This window comes from Penaeus vannamei, chromosome 37, assembly GCF_042767895.1.
Source record: "Penaeus vannamei isolate JL-2024 chromosome 37, ASM4276789v1, whole genome shotgun sequence".
NCBI lineage: Eukaryota > Metazoa > Arthropoda > Malacostraca > Decapoda > Penaeidae > Penaeus > Penaeus vannamei.
Window position 1 is genome coordinate 5948683 of NC_091585.1, and position 15000 is coordinate 5963682.

Consider the following 15000-nt stretch of genomic DNA (forward strand, 5'->3'; position numbering starts at 1 on the left):
CTCACCTGCTTTCCTATCGCGGGCACATTTGTCAAGGCACTTGTCTGTCTGTCAAGGGCTGCCTATATGCTTGCTTGCCGGTCTGCTTGTTCCTTTGTCTCCTTATAGTCTGTTTGTCTGCCCTTCTGTCTGTCTCTCTGTCAGTTTGTTTTTGTCTCCCAGCTTGTCTGCTTGTTTGAGTGAGTTACCTTGTCTGCTTGCTCACCCGCCTGGTTGACTGTCTTGCTGTGCCCGTCCATCTGCCTGTCTGTCTGTCAGCCAGCCTGCTTGCCTGCCCGCCTGTTTATCAGCCTGCCTACCTGTCTGCTTGAATATCCCCCCCCGCCTACCTGTTCATCTGTCTGTTTGTCAGTCAGTCTGTCTCACTCTGACCCGTCTGCCCGTCTGCCAGCGCGCTTGCTGCCGCCGCCCTGCTTGCTGATTGAATGTCGCCGTGCCCGCCCGCCCGTCAAGCAGCCTGCTCCCGGCGCGCGTGCTTGCGCCCTCCATTACTCTCCACACTTCCCCGCAGCTCATTAATAACAATAATGAGCAATTAGCGACGAGCGGATGTCAATTTCGCCGGAAAACCGAAATCGATGACAAAAAAGGAGAACAAAATCAGGAGTAAAAACGGGCGACGAGGTCCGCGCCTTCGACTCGGTCTCCGGTCTTCCCTCTTCCAGGGACCGCTTTGCTGGTCTCGTCTTCTTCCTCCTCTTCCATGTCCCTTTTGTTCTCTTATCCACCGATTTGGCTATTCCCAATCTTCCTTGCATAAAAAGATTATCATGATGATCTCAATCCTCATTCTGACATTTTCCAATAATTCGATCTCCTTCTCTGTCTTCTCCTTCGTCTTTCTTTCCTTCTTTCCTTTCCTTTCTTCTTATCATTCTTCACATCCTTCTTCCTGTTTTCTATTTCTTCCTTCAATTCGTTATTTGTTATCTACCTTCTTATCGTACTTTTCCCTTTCCAATCTTTCGCGCCTGTCTCTTTGACACACACAAAAAATAAATAAATAAATAGAAAAAAATAAAAATAGTGTTATTAGAATTGCGTTATTTATTGTCGCCTTTACTGTTTTTCCTTCTTCATTCTCCTTTTCCTCCTCCTTCTCCCTTCATATTTCCGATATTTCCCCTTTTCTCTTGCCGCTTTTCGTTACATCCCTCTTTCTCTCTCTCTTCATTTACATCTTCAACATCACCAACCCACCTGTGCCCCATTTACTTCCACCTCCACCACCTCCACCTTCCATCCACACCTCCACAACTCCCACCTTTATTTCCCACCTTCACCCTCCACCCATACCGCCATAGCAATGCCTTTCTCCCCCCTCCCCAAACCCCCTACCCCCCCCCCACCCTCAAACCAATCAGTGCCCCCTCTAAGTGCCACGGAGGTCGTTCTCCAAAGGCCTACTTCTTAACAAATGATCGCGCACAACTTAACGAAATTCACCCCTGCCTTGGCACGCGAGGCCGAGGGGTGAGGTGGGGTGGGGTGGGGGGGTGGAGGGGAAGGTAAGAGGATACTGAGAAAGGGGGGAAGGGGAGGGAAGGGTAGGGAGGATAGGGGGTGGAGGGAAGGTAAGATATACTAGGGAAGAGGGGAAGGGAGAGAGGATAGGAGAAGGAAGGGAGGGAAGGGAAGAAGGGGAGATGGGGGGGGGGGGGTAGTGGGGAAGGCAAATAGGAACGAGGGACAGGATTAAGAGAGGGAGGGGAAGGGGAAAGCCAAGGAAAGGGATGAGGAAGAAGGGAGTGAAAAGGGGACGAAGAAGAGAGAGTTAAAGACGGGGTATAGGTGGGAAGGGGAAAAAAGAGGAATCAGAGCGGCGGAGCGCCGACCGAAGGAGGGGAGGGGAGGGGGAGTAGGAAATGAGTGTATAAGGTTCAGATTGAAAGGGGAATTACGAGAGAGAAAAAAAAAGAAGAGGGAGGAGGGGATAGGAGAAGGAAGGGGAAACACAGACAAAGTTAAGCCAGAAATTTAAAGAGAAGAAAAAGTGGAGAGAAAAAAGAGGAAAGAGGAAAGAGGTTCATAGTTACGCAGGTTTGTAAGTAGGTACAAGTAGGTAGGGAAGTATACAGGGAGATAGGTAAGTGGATAGGTAAGTAAGCAAGTAGATGGACAAGAAAGAGACTAGAAAGGTAAGTAGACACGTAAGCAAGAAGGATGAAAGAATGAAAGAAAAAAATAACAGTAAAAAGAGATTCGGATAAAAAATAATAATAAATAAATAAATAAAAAGAAGAAGGATGAAAGAGTGAAAGGAAAAATAACAGTAAAAAGAGATTCGGATAAAAATAAATAAATAAAAAAATTAAAAAATTAAAAACAACAAGGATGAAAGAGTGAAAGAAAAAAATAACAGTACAAAGAGATTCGGATAAAAGATAAATGTATAAATAAAAAATAAAAAAAACAAGTCACTTCTTCGACTGAAAATAAACCAGCATTAATGACTTTTCTGCCCCTCGGAAATAAGGAGAAAACTTAATTCGGGACGCAATGGTCGGAAGGAGGGGTGAAGGGGGGAGGAATAAAGGAGGGAGAGAGAGGGAGGGAGGGATAAAGGGGGAGGAAGAAGGACACGGGAAGGATAAAAGGATGAAAGATATGAGAAGAAGTACGAGGAAAAGAGAGACAGAATAAGGGAAGCACAAAGAAAGAAAGAAAACAGATAAAGAAAGAAAAGAACATACGGAAGAAAGAGCGAAGGAAGGAGACGAGACAGACCGATGAGAGACGAAAGGAAACAAAATGAAGAAAAAAAAGAGATAAAAAAGAAAAAAAAAGTCAGATTTCTTACCTTTCCATCAACACAAACAATAGAAAAGTAAGAGAGAAAAAAGAAAGAAAGTCAGATTTCTTACCTTTCCATCAACACAAACAAAACAAACAGCAAGCAGAGCCAACCAACCCAAGCCAAAAAGTCAACCAAACTAACCACCCAATCGGCGAGCTGGGGGGGGGGGGGAGGGGAGGGGGAGGGACCGACCGAACGCACGCACGCACGCACGAGCGAGCGAGCGAACGCGGGCTGTCTCCCGCACAAACTCGTTTTACGGCACACCGAGGAAATACAATAGACCGTTCGACCGGCAGAGCAACAGGGCAACAGGAACGGGCCTGAGCGGGGGCCAATTCCGAGCTCCGCCTAGGCCTCCTCGGCGGAGGGCTCAGGCCTATCGGCGCCGGTGGCTTGTCGCTGTCGTTGTTCCTCTCTTGTGGTTGGTTGGTTTATCTTTTTCGTTTTTTTCTATTGTGATTTTTGTTGTTTTTGTTTTTACATTTTTTCTGTTGATATGATTGTTGTTGTTTTTGTTCTATTTCTGTGTGTGTGTGTGTGTGTGTGTGTGTGTGTGTGTGTGTGTGTGTGTGTGTGTGTGTGTGTGTGTGTGTGTGTGTGTGTGTGTGTGTGTGTGTGTGTGTGTGTGTGTCATTTTCTTACTTTTTCTGCTGTTGTTGTTTAGTTCTCTACTCTCTTTTATTGTTATTTATTTTTCTTTTTTTTATCTTTATCTGTGTTATTGTTGAGTGGCCAGCATGTATATGGACCCCATTCTGATATCGGCAAAGGCCTCTTCTCTTTAAATCTCTTTTGTTGTTGTTGTTGCCATTATCATTGTTACTGTTGCTGTTGTGTTTATTGTTGTTGCTGTTGTTGTTTTATTGTTGTTGTTTTTATTGCTGCTGTGTAGTTGTTGCTGTTGTCTTTATTGTTGTTGTTGTTTTTATTGCTGCTGTATAGTTGTTGCTGTTGTCTTTATTGTTGTTGTTGTTTTTATTGCTGCTGTGTAGTTGTTGCTGTTGTCTTTATTGTTGTTGTTGTTTTTATTGCTGCTGTGTAGTTGCTGCTGTTGTTGTTGTTGTTGTTGTTGTTGTTGAGGGGTCTGTCCGTAAATGGAAACGCCTTTGGATTCATCTTGGCCCTACTTTGTTGTTGTTGTTGTTTGTGGGCCCCACTGTATCGGTCCTGCTTGCGAAGATGTATTTCCTGTGTTGTTGTTGTTCTTTGTCCAGCTTAGTTTTGGGGTTATGCTGGTGTATTTTGCGTCTGTTTTTAATTGTTTCTTTAACGAGGATTAGTTAATTTTTAAACTTAAAGGGGATTAGTTAATTTTTAAACTTTAACGGGGATTAGTTAATTTTTAAAACCGCGGTTTTTATGCATCTTTAGTTGCATTAATCAAATAATATTAAGGATTAGTTCCATTCTTTTCATCATTTTAACTGTTTTTTCTCAGCTCTGTAAATTACCAAAGCTATACACACATAAATAAAAGCGTACACTCTATCCCGCTGAATAAATAAATTCCCTTGTACATTCCCGTGCAACAAAACGCAACATCACCCCCGCTTCTCATCAACCTCATCCCTTTATCCTCTCCTTCTAACCTCAAAAACATTCGTTCTCTAAACCTCAACTTCATTCATATTTTCCTTTTACTTTCTCGGATTCTCTCTTTTTTACCCTACTCCCATTTCCTCATACTTCAACTCATTTTTTTTATTCTTATTATTATTGTTTTTTTTTATCATGTTTATTTATTTATTATCATTATCTTATTCTTTATTTTCTTGGCTTCTTTTTAGTAAGATTCAACCTCATCGTCTCCCTCTTAACCTCGCTCGTTTTCTATTGAAAGATTTCTTCTATCTCTTCTATTCTTCTATTTCATTTCTTCTACTATTCTATCTTAACTCATGCTTGTTTTGTTTTCTGCTTTAACCTCCTCTTTCAACTTTATTCATTTTCTTAAGCTTATCTCTTCATCTAAACTATTTTTTGTTGTATTTCAATCTAAACTTTTAACCACATTTCCTCCGTCCTGATATAAGGCTTGCACATCTGGTCTCAACCCCAACCCAACCTCAGGCGTGCACTTTCATTCAGAGTTTACACCTCCAGTCTAATCTTAAGCCTCAAATGTCAACCTTGCCTCGACCTCTCAGCGCTTTAAACCTCAAGTGCCAACCTCTCGGCGCTTTAAACTTCAAGTGCCAACCTCTCGGCGCTTTAAACCTCAAGTGCCAACCTCTCGGCGCTTTAAACTTCAAGTGCCAACCTCTCGGCGCTATAAACCTCAAGTGCCATCCTCTCAGCCCTTTAAACCTCAAGTGCCAACCTCTCAGCGCTTTAAACCTCAAGTGCCAACCTCTCAGCCCTTTAAACCTCAAGTGCCAACCTCTCAGCCCTTTAAACCTCAAGTGCCAACCTCTCAGCCATTTAAACCTCAAGTGCCAACCTCTCGGCGCTTTAAACTTCAAGTGCCAACCTCTCGGCGCTATAAACCTCAAGTGCCATCCTCTCAGCCCTTTAAACCTCAAGTGCCAACCTCTCAGCGCTTTAAACCTCAAGTGCCAACCTCTCAGCGCTTTAAACCTCAAGTGCCAACCTCTCAGCCCTTTAAACCTCAAGTGCCAACATCTCAGCGCTTTAAACCTCAAGTGCCAACCTCTCAGCGCTTTAAACCTCAAGTGCCAACCTCTCAGCCCTTTAAACCTCAAGTGCCAACCTCTCAGCGCTTTAAACCTCAAGTGCCAACCTCTCAGCGCTTTAAACCTCAAGTGCCAACCTCTCAGCGCTTTAAACCTCAAGTGCCAACCTCTCAGCCCTTTAAACCTCAAGTGCCAACCTCTCAGCCCTTTAAACCTCAAGTGCCAACCTCTCATCGCATTAAACCTCAAGTGCCAACCTCTCAGCGCTTTAAACCTCAAGTGCCAACCTCTCAGCGCTTTAAACCTCAAGTGCCAACCTCTCAGCCCTTTAAACCTCGAGTGCCAACCTCTCAGCGCTTTAAACCTCAAGTGCCAACCTCTCAGCACTTTAAACCTCGAGTGCCAACCTCTCAGCGCTTTAAACCTCAAGTGCCAACCTCTCAGCGCTTTAAACCTCAAGTGCCAACCTCTCAGCACTTTAAACCTCGAGTGCCAACCTCTCAGCGCTTTAAACCTCAAGTGCCAACCTCTCAGCCCTTTAAACCTCAAGTGCCAACCTCTCAGCCCTTTAAACCTCAAGTGCCAACCTCTCAGCCCTTTAAACCTCGAGTGCCAACCTCTCAGCCCTTTAAACCTCAAGTGCCAACCTCTCAGCCCTTTAAACCTCAAGTGCCAACCTCTCAGCCATTTAAACCTCAAGTGCCAACCTCTCAGCGCTTTAAACCTCAAGTGCCAACCTCTCAGCGCTTTAAACCTCAAGTGCCAACCTCTCAGCGCTTTAAACCTCAAGTGCCAACCTCTCGGCGCTTTAAACCTCAAGTGCCAACCTCTCAGCCCTTTAAACCTCGAGTGCCAACCTCTCAGCGCTTTAAACCTCAAGTGCCAACCTCTCAGCGCTTTAAACCTCAAGTGCCAACCTCTCGGCGCTTTAAACCTCAAGTGCCAACCTCTCAGCGCTTTAAACCTCAAGTGCCAACCTCTCAGCGCTTTAAACCTCAAGTGCCAACCTCTCAGCCATTTAAACCTCAAGTGCCAACCTCTCAGCGCTTTAAACCTCAAGTGCCAACCTCTCAGCGCTTTAAACCTCAAGTGCCAACCTCTCATCGCTTTAAACCTCAAGTGCCAACCTCTCATCGCTTTAAACCTCAAGTGCCAACCTCTCAGCCCTTTAAACCTCAAGTGCCAACCTCTCAGCGCTTTAAACCTCAAGTGCCAACCTCTCAGCGCTTTAAACCTCGAGTACCAACCTCTCATCGCTTTAAACCTCAAGTGCCAACCTCTCGGCGCTTTAAACCTCAAGTGCCAACCTCTCAGCCCTTTAAACCTCAAGTGCCAACCTCTCAGCGCTTTAAACCTCGAGTGCCAACCTCTCAGCCCTTTAAACCTCAAGTGCCAACCTCTCAGCCCTTTAAACCTCAAGTGCCAACCTCTCAGCCCTTTAAACCTCAAGTGCCAACCTCTCAGCCCTTTAAACCTCGAGTGCCAACCTCTCAGCCCTTTAAACCTCGAGTGCCAACCTCTCAGCCCTTTAAACCTCAAGTGCCAACCTCTCAGCCCTTTAAACCTCAAGTGCCAACCTCTCAGCACTTTAAACCTCAAGTGCCAACCTCTCGGCGCTTTAAACCTCAAGTGCCAACCTCTCAGCCCTTTAAACCTCGAGTGCCAACCTCTCAGCGCTTTAAACCTCGAGTGCCAACCTCTCAGCCCTTTAAACCTCAAGTGCCAACCTCTCAGCGCTTTAAACCTCAAGTGCCAACCTCTCAGCCCTTTAAACCTCAAGTGCCAACCTCTCAGCCCTTTAAACCTCAAGTGCCAACCTCTCAGCCCTTTAAACCTCGAGTGCCAACCTCTCAGCCCTTTAAACCTCAAGTGCCAACCTCTCAGCGCTTTAAACCTCAAGTGCCAACCTCTCATCGCTTTAGACCTCAAGTGCCAACCTCTCAGCGCTTTAAACCTCAAGTGCCAACCTCTCGGCGCTTTAAACCTCAAGTGCCAACCTCTCAGCGCTTTAAACCTCAAGTGCCAACCTCTCAGCCCTTTAAACCTCGAGTACCAACCTCTCAGCGCTTTAAACCTCGAGTACCAACCTCTCAGCGCTTTAAACCTCAAGTGCCAACCTCTCAGCCCTTTAAACCTCAAGTGCCAACCTCTCAGCGCTTTAAACCTCAAGTGCCAACCTCTCAGCGCTTTAAACCTCAAGTGCCAACCTCTCAGCCCTTTAAACCTCAAGTGCCAACCTCTCAGCGCTTTAAACCTCAAGTGCCAACCTCTCAGCCCTTTAAACCTCAAGTGCCAACCTCTCAGCCCTTTAAACCTCAAGTGCCAACCTCTCAGCCCTTTAAACCTCAAGTGCCAACCTCTCAGCGCTTTAAACCTCAAGTGCCAACCTCTCAGCCCTTTAAACCTCAAGTGCCAACCTCTCAGCCCTTTAAACCTCAAGTGCCAACCTCTCAGCCCTTTAAACCTCAAGTGCCAACCTCTCAGCGCTTTAAACCTCAAGTGCCAACCTCTCAGCGCTTTAAACCTCAAGTGCCAACCTCTCAGCGCTTTAAACCTCAAGTGCCAACCTCTCAGCGCTTTAAACCTCAAGTGCCAACCTCTCAGCGCTTTAAACCTCAAGTGCCAACCTCTCAGCGCTTTAAACCTCAAGTGCCAACCTCTCAGCGCTTTAAACCTCGAGTGCCAAACCCTCAGCGCTTTAAACCTCAAGTGCCAACCTCTCAGCGCTTTAAACCTCAAGTGCCAACCTCTCAGCGCTTTAAACCTCAAGTGCCAACCTCTCAGCGCTTTAAACTTCAAGTGCCAACCTCTCAGCGCTTTAAACCTCAAGTGCCAACCTCTCAGCCCTTTAAACCTCAAGTGCCAACCTCTCAGCGCTTTAAACCTCAAGTGCCAACCTCTCAGCCCTTTAAACCTCAAGTGCCAACCTCTCGGCGCTTTAAACCTCAAGTGCCAACCTCTCAGCGCTTTAAACCTCAAGTGCCAACCTCTCAGCCCTTTAAACCTCAAGTGCCAACCTCTCAGCGCTTTAAACCTCAAGTGCCAACCTCTCAGCCCTTTAAACCTCAAGTGCCAACCTCTCAGCGCTTTAAACCTCAAGTGCCAACCTCTCAGCGCTTTAAACCTCAAGTGCCAACCTCTCAGCGCTTTAAACCTCAAGTGCCAACCTCTCAGCGCTTTAAACCTCAAGTGCCAACCTCTCAGCGCTTTAAACCTCAAGTGCCAACCTCTCAGCGCTTTAAACCTCAAGTGCCAACCTCTCAGCGCTTTAAACCTCAAGTGCCAACCTCTCAGCGCTTTAAACCTCAAGTGCCAACCTCTCAGCGCTTTAAACCTCAAGTGCCAACCTCTCATCGCTTTAAACCTCAAGTGCCAACCTCTCAGCCCTTTAAACCTCAAGTGCCAACCTCTCAGCGCTTTAAACCTCAAGTGCCAACCTCTCAGCCCTTTAAACCTCAAGTGCCAACCTCTCGGCGCTTTAAACTTCAAGTGCCAACCTCTCAGCGCTTTAAACCTCAAGTGCCAACCTCTCGGCGCTTTAAACCTCGAGTGCCAACCTCTCGGCGCTTTAAACCTCAAGTGCCAACCTCTCAGCGCTTTAAACCTCAAGTGCCAACCTCTCGGCGCTTTAAACTTCAAGTGCCAACCTCTCAGCGCTTTAAACCTCAAGTGCCAACCTCTCAGCGCTTTAAACCTCAAGTGCCAACCTCTCAGCCCTTTAAACCTCAAGTGCCAACCTCTCAGCCCTTTAAACCTCAAGTGCCAACCTCTCAGCGCTTTAAACCTCAAGTGCCAACATCTCAGCCCTTTAAACCTCAAGTGCCAACCTCTCAGCCTTTTAAACCTCAAGTGCCAACCTCTCAGCGCTTTAAACCTCAAGTGCCAACCTCTCGGCGCTTTAAACCTCAAGTGCCAACCTCTCAGCCCTTTAAACCTCAAGTGCCAACCTCTCGGCGCTTTAAACCTCGAGTGCCAACCTCTCGGCGCTTTAAACCTCAAGTGCCAACCTCTCAGCGCTTTAAACCTCAAGTGCCAACCTCTCGGCGCTTTAAACTTCAAGTGCCAACCTCTCAGCGCTTTAAACCTCAAGTGCCAACCTCTCAGCGCTTTAAACCTCAAGTGCCAACCTCTCAGCGCTTTAAACCTCAAGTGCCAACCTCTCAGCGCTTTAAACCTCAAGTGCCAACCTCTCAGCCCTTTAAACCTCAAGTGCCAACCTCTCAGCCCTTTAAACCTCAAGTGCCAACCTCTCAGCGCTTTAAACCTCAAGTGCCAACCTCTCAGCCCTTTAAACCTCAAGTGCCAACCTCTCAGCGCTTTAAACCTCAAGTGCCAACATCTCAGCGCTTTAAACCTCAAGTGCCAACCTCTCAGCGCTTTAAACCTCAAGTGCCAACCTCTCAGCGCTTTAAACCTCAAGTGCCAACCTCTCAGCGCTTTAAACCTCAAGTGCCAACCTCTCAGCCCTTTAAACCTCAAGTGCCAACCTCTCAGCGCTTTAAACCTCAAGTGCCAACCTCTCAGCGCTTTAAACCTCAAGTGCCAACCTCTCAGCCCTTTAAACCTCAAGTGCCAACCTCTCAGCCCTTTAAACCTCAAGTGCCAACCTCTCAGCGCTTTAAACCTCAAGTGCCAACCTCTCAGCCCTTTAAACCTCAAGTGCCAACCTCTCAGCGCTTTAAACCTCAAGTGCCAACCTCTCAGCCCTTTAAACCTCAAGTGCCAACCTCTCAGCGCTTTAAACCTCAAGTGCCAACCTCTCAGCCCTTTAAACCTCAAGTGCCAACCTCTCAGCGCTTTAAACCTCAAGTGCCAACCTCTCAGCGCTTTAAACCTCGAGTGCCAACCTCTCAGCCCTTTAAACCTCAAGTGCCAAACTCTCAGCGCTTTAAACCTCAAGTGCCAACCTCTCGGCCCTTTAAACCTCAAGTGCCAACCTCTCAGCCCTTTAAACCTCAAGTGCCAACCTCTCAGCTCTTTAAACCTCAAGTGCCAACCTCTCAGCCCTTTAAACCTCGAGTACCAACCTCTCAGCGCTTTAAACCTCAAGTGCCAACCTCTCAGCGCTTTAAACCTCAAGTGCCAACCTCTCAGCGCTTTAACCCTCAAGTGCCAACCTCTCATCGCTTTAAACCCCAAGTGCCAACCTCTCAGCGCTTTAAACCTCAAGTGCCAACCTCTCAGCGCTTTAAACCTCAAGTGCCAACCTCTCAGCCCTTTAAACCTCAAGTGCCAACCTCTCAGCGCTTTAAACCTCAAGTGCCAACCTCTCAGCACTTTAAACCTCAAGTGCCAACCTCTCAGCGCTTTAAACCTCAAGTGCCAACCTCTCAGCCCTTTAAACCTCAAGTGCCAACCTCTCAGCGCTTTAAACCTCAAGTGCCAACCTCTCAGCCCTTTAAACCTCGAGTGCCAACCTCTCATCGCTTTAAATCTCAAGTGCCAACCTCTCAGCGCTTTAAACCTCAAGTGCCAACCTCTCAGCGCTTTAAACCTCAAGTGCCAACCTCTCATCGCTTTAAACCTCAAGTGCCAACCTCTCAGCGCTTTAAACCTCTCAAGTGCCAACCTCTCAGCCCTTTAAACCTCAAGTGCCAACCTCTCAGCGCTTTAAACCTCAAGTGCCAACCTCTCAGCACTTTAAACCTCAAGTGCCAACCTCTCAGCGCTTTAAACCTCAAGTGCCAACCTCTCAGCCCTTTAAACCTCAAGTGCCAACCTCTCAGCGCTTTAAACCTCAAGTGCCAACCTCTCAGCGCTTTAAACCTCGAGTGCCAACCTCTCATCGCTTTAAATCTCAAGTGCCAACCTCTCAGCGCTTTAAACCTCAAGTGCCAACCTCTCAGCGCTTTAAACCTCAAGTGCCAACCTCTCATCGCTTTAAACCTCAAGTGCCAACCTCTCATCGCTTTAAACCTCAAGTGCCAACCTCTCAGCGCTTTAAACCTCTCAAGTGCCAACCACGCCTCCACCTCGCACTTTCCAACCTCACCCCCCCCCCCCACCCCCGCCTCCCCCGCGGCCGCATTCATCATCTCAATTTGCAATCTGACTGTCAGAACTTTGCACTGCGTTCGCCTGTTTCTCGCGCGAATGTTTTTTCTTCACCTGTGCCTTTCCGTTTTTTTTCTTTTCTTTTCTTTTCTTTTTTTCTCCTTATTTTCTTTCTTTTACTTTGCGTTGCGGTTATCTTTTCTATTATTATTCTTTTTATTTTTATTTTGTTTTATTTTTTCATTTTTGTTTTTCTTTGTATTATTATTTTTTTCTTTTTGTCTTTTCCTTTGCCATTCTGTTATTTTTCTGTTCGTGTTTTTCTTTTCTTTTCTTTTTTCTTTTATTTTGCCTTTTTATTATTCTTTAATTATATTTCTTTATATTCGTTATATTTTTGTTTTATTATTTTTCCTTCTTTTTCTTTTCTTTCGTATCATTCTATTTTTTTTTCTATAATTCATTTTTCTTCCTGTTATCACTTATGTATTTACTTTCCTTGAAACTTTTTCTGAGGGAGGAGGGGGAGGGGAGAGGGGGGGGGGTGGCGCTCTCCGTTCCAATCAATAAACAGTACATCTACACGCACGCTTGTATGTACGCACACACACATGTACACGCGGGGTACATTGTACACATCCGCGGACATCTACACACACAAAAAAGACACACATTCAAGGAAAACCCACGCACACACAGATACGTATACATACACACCCACGGAAACCCCCCCTCCCCCCTCCCCCACCCCCCAGATATCCGGAATCGAAGGTTTCCGATGATGGCGATGCGACATACCGATGGATAATGGGGGGGGGGGGGGGGGTACATACAATTTTCTTTCTCTCTCTCTCTCTCTCTCTCTCTCTCTCTCTCTCTCTCTCTCTATCTATCTATCTCTTTTTCTTTCTCTCTCTCTCTTTCACTCTCCCTCTCCCTCTCTCTCTTACTCTCTCCTCTCCCTCTCTCCTCTCTTTCTCTCCTCTCTCTCTCTCTCTCTCTCTCTCTCTCTCTCTCTCTCTCTCTCTCTCTCTCTCTCTCTCTCTCTCTCTCTCTCTCTCTCTCTCTCTCTCTCTCTCACTGACTCATACTCTCTCTTTCAAACATTCTCACTCTCTCTCTCACTCTTACTCTCACTTTTACTCATACTCTCACTCTCTTTCACTCTTTCTTAAAAAAAAATCTTACTCTTGCTCTTACTCTATTTTACTCATACTCGCTCTCATATTCTTGCTCCTGCTCTTGTTCTTTCTCTTACTTTCAATCACTCATTCATTCACTCTCCTACATATTTCTCTCAGTTCATTTTATTATCTTTTAATCTTTTTTCTCACTCTTCTCTTTCTCTCTCTCGCCATATGCCCTATACTATTACTCCTTTAATTCTACATCCTTCCCCTTCCTTTCTCCCTTTCCTACTCACTCTGGATCTCCCCTCACTCCCTCCCTCTCTTCCCCTTTTCATTCCCTCTTACCTTCCCTTCTCTTGTTTTCCTCACACGTCCTCTGTGCTTCCTTCCCCCCCTCCCATGTCTTCCTCTCCCCCGCCCCCTAAAGCAACATGCAATAATCCTGTCTACTTGCAACGTTCCTTCCCCCCCCCTTCCCCCTCTCTCTCCTCTTCCTGGTCTCCCTCACCTCTGCGTTTCCTCTCCTTGCCCTCACCCTTTCTCTCTGTTTCCCTCTCATTCTTAATCGTGCTCTCTTTCTTTCTTTCTTTCTTTCTCTCTCTCTCTCTCTCTCTCTCTCTCTCTCTCTCTCTCTCTCTCTCTCTCTCTCTCTCTCTCTCTCTCTCTCTCTCTCTCTCTCTCTCTCTCTCTCTCTCCCTCTCCCTCTCCCTCTCCCTCTCCTCTCTCTCCCCCTCTCCCTCTCCCTCTCTCCCCTCCCCCTCCCCCTCCCCTCCCCCCTCCCTCTCTCCCTCTCCCTCTCCCTCTCCCTCTCCCTCTCCCTCTCTCTCTCTCTCTCTCTCTCTCTCTCTCTCTCCCTCTCCTCTCTCCTCTCTCCCTCTCTCCCTCTCTCCCTCTCCCTCTCTCCCTCTCCCTCTCTCTCTCTCCCTCTCCCTCTCCCTCAATCCTTCTCCCTCTCCCTATCCCTCTCTCCTTCTCCCTCTCTCTTTTACTCACTCACTCACTTACCCCCTCCTCTCTTCCCTCACTCCTTCCTAGTCTAGGCTCCTCCCCCCTCCACACCACCCACCCAAGGCCTCAATTCACAACTCTCTCACCACACTTCTTCCCTCCCTCCCCTGCCCTCCTCCCTCGCCTGCCCTCCTCCCTCCCTGCTTCATCCCGGCATCTTGCCTCTCCCCTCATTCCCTCCTTCCTCTTCCTCCCCTTCCAACTTTCCTCCCTCTTCCCTTTCCTTGGCTTATTCTTTACGCACTCTATCCTATCCCTCCCCCTCACCCTATTCTCTCTCACTCCTTCCCCATTCGCTTCGCCCTTCCTCACCTATTCTCTCTATCTCTCTCTTTCTTTCCATTCTCTCACTCTTCACCTATTCTCTCTCTATCCACCCCCATTCCTCATTCCCTTACCCATTCTCTCTCTCTCTCTCTCTCTCTCTCTCTCTCTCTCTCTCTCTCTCTCTCTCTCTCTCTCTCTCTCTCTCTCTCTCTCTCTCTCTCTCTCTCTCTGACACTCCCTCCCTTCTCTCCCTACCCCCCCCCCCTCGCCCCTCTCTCCTGATCGGCTTAAAATACGAAAGACTCCACCGCTGGAATATGAAAAGCTCCTTCTTAGGGTTACCGGCAAATCTCGGAAATAAGGCTGGCGAGAGAGAATGGGAAGGGAAGGAGAGAGGAAGAGGGGGGGAGAGAAGGAAGGGGAGGATGAGGGGAGGATAGATAGGGGAAGGTGAAGAGGAAGATAGAAGGAGGGAAGGGGGGGAGAGAGGAAGAGGAGAAGGGGAGGGGAATGGGAATGGGGAGGAAGGGGGAAGAGGGGCGAGAAGGGAGAGGGAGGGGATGGCACCCAAAAGGAAGAACTTAAATTGAATTCGACATCCTCATTCTCGTTCTTTATCTCCTTTCACCTCCTTTATTCATTCCCGCATCCCTTCGCTCCCCCTTTTCCTTTTATTTACTATCCTCTTAACCTGTTCACTCTCTTATTTTGTCTTTCCCTTTCTCTTCTTCCTCCTCCTCTTCTTCTTCTTCTTCTTCTTCTTCTTCTTCTTCTTCTTCTTCTTCTTCTTCTTCTTCTTCTTCTTCTTCTTCTTCTTCATATTTATCTTCTTCATCTTCTTCCTATTCCTTCTCCTCTTCCTCTTCCTGCTAATCCCCTTCCTCCTCTGCCTCTCCCCCAACCCTCCCCCTCCCTCTCTCCCCCAACCCTCCCCAATTCTCCCCTAACCCTCCCCAATTCTCCCCCAACCCTCCCCCCCTCTCCTTGACCCCTCTTCACCCCCTCCTCCTTACCACAAAGTCCTCGCCTGTGTTCTGCCGCCCCTTAACGAATTCAAACGGGCCGCTGAAAATGGGGTGTTATGATCTCATGAATAACACACCCAGATTACCTGTGTCTCGGGCGGTCCCCTCGGCCGCCCGCACCTCGCATTTGCATGTGCTGAGAG

At 47.3% G+C, this 15000-nt stretch overlaps 1 protein-coding gene across 1 annotated transcript in view; it reads left to right on the forward strand.

Annotated features, from left to right (window-relative positions):
- LOC138859623 (adhesive plaque matrix protein-like) overlaps window positions 1-15000 on the forward strand; it is a 23328-nt gene that overhangs the window by 3177 nt on the left and 5151 nt on the right. Inside the window, exons 3-13 of the mRNA XM_070115413.1 lie at window positions 4916-5112; window positions 5188-5322; window positions 5758-5982; window positions 6598-6732; window positions 7288-7422; window positions 8038-8172; window positions 8848-9132; window positions 9358-9552; window positions 10498-10632; window positions 10768-10932; window positions 11130-11294. Coding sequence (XP_069971514.1) covers window positions 4916-5112; window positions 5188-5322; window positions 5758-5982; window positions 6598-6732; window positions 7288-7422; window positions 8038-8172; window positions 8848-9132; window positions 9358-9552; window positions 10498-10632; window positions 10768-10932; window positions 11130-11294 — 1907 coding nt within the window. The remainder of the gene's footprint in view (window positions 1-4915; window positions 5113-5187; window positions 5323-5757; window positions 5983-6597; window positions 6733-7287; window positions 7423-8037; window positions 8173-8847; window positions 9133-9357; window positions 9553-10497; window positions 10633-10767; window positions 10933-11129; window positions 11295-15000) is intronic.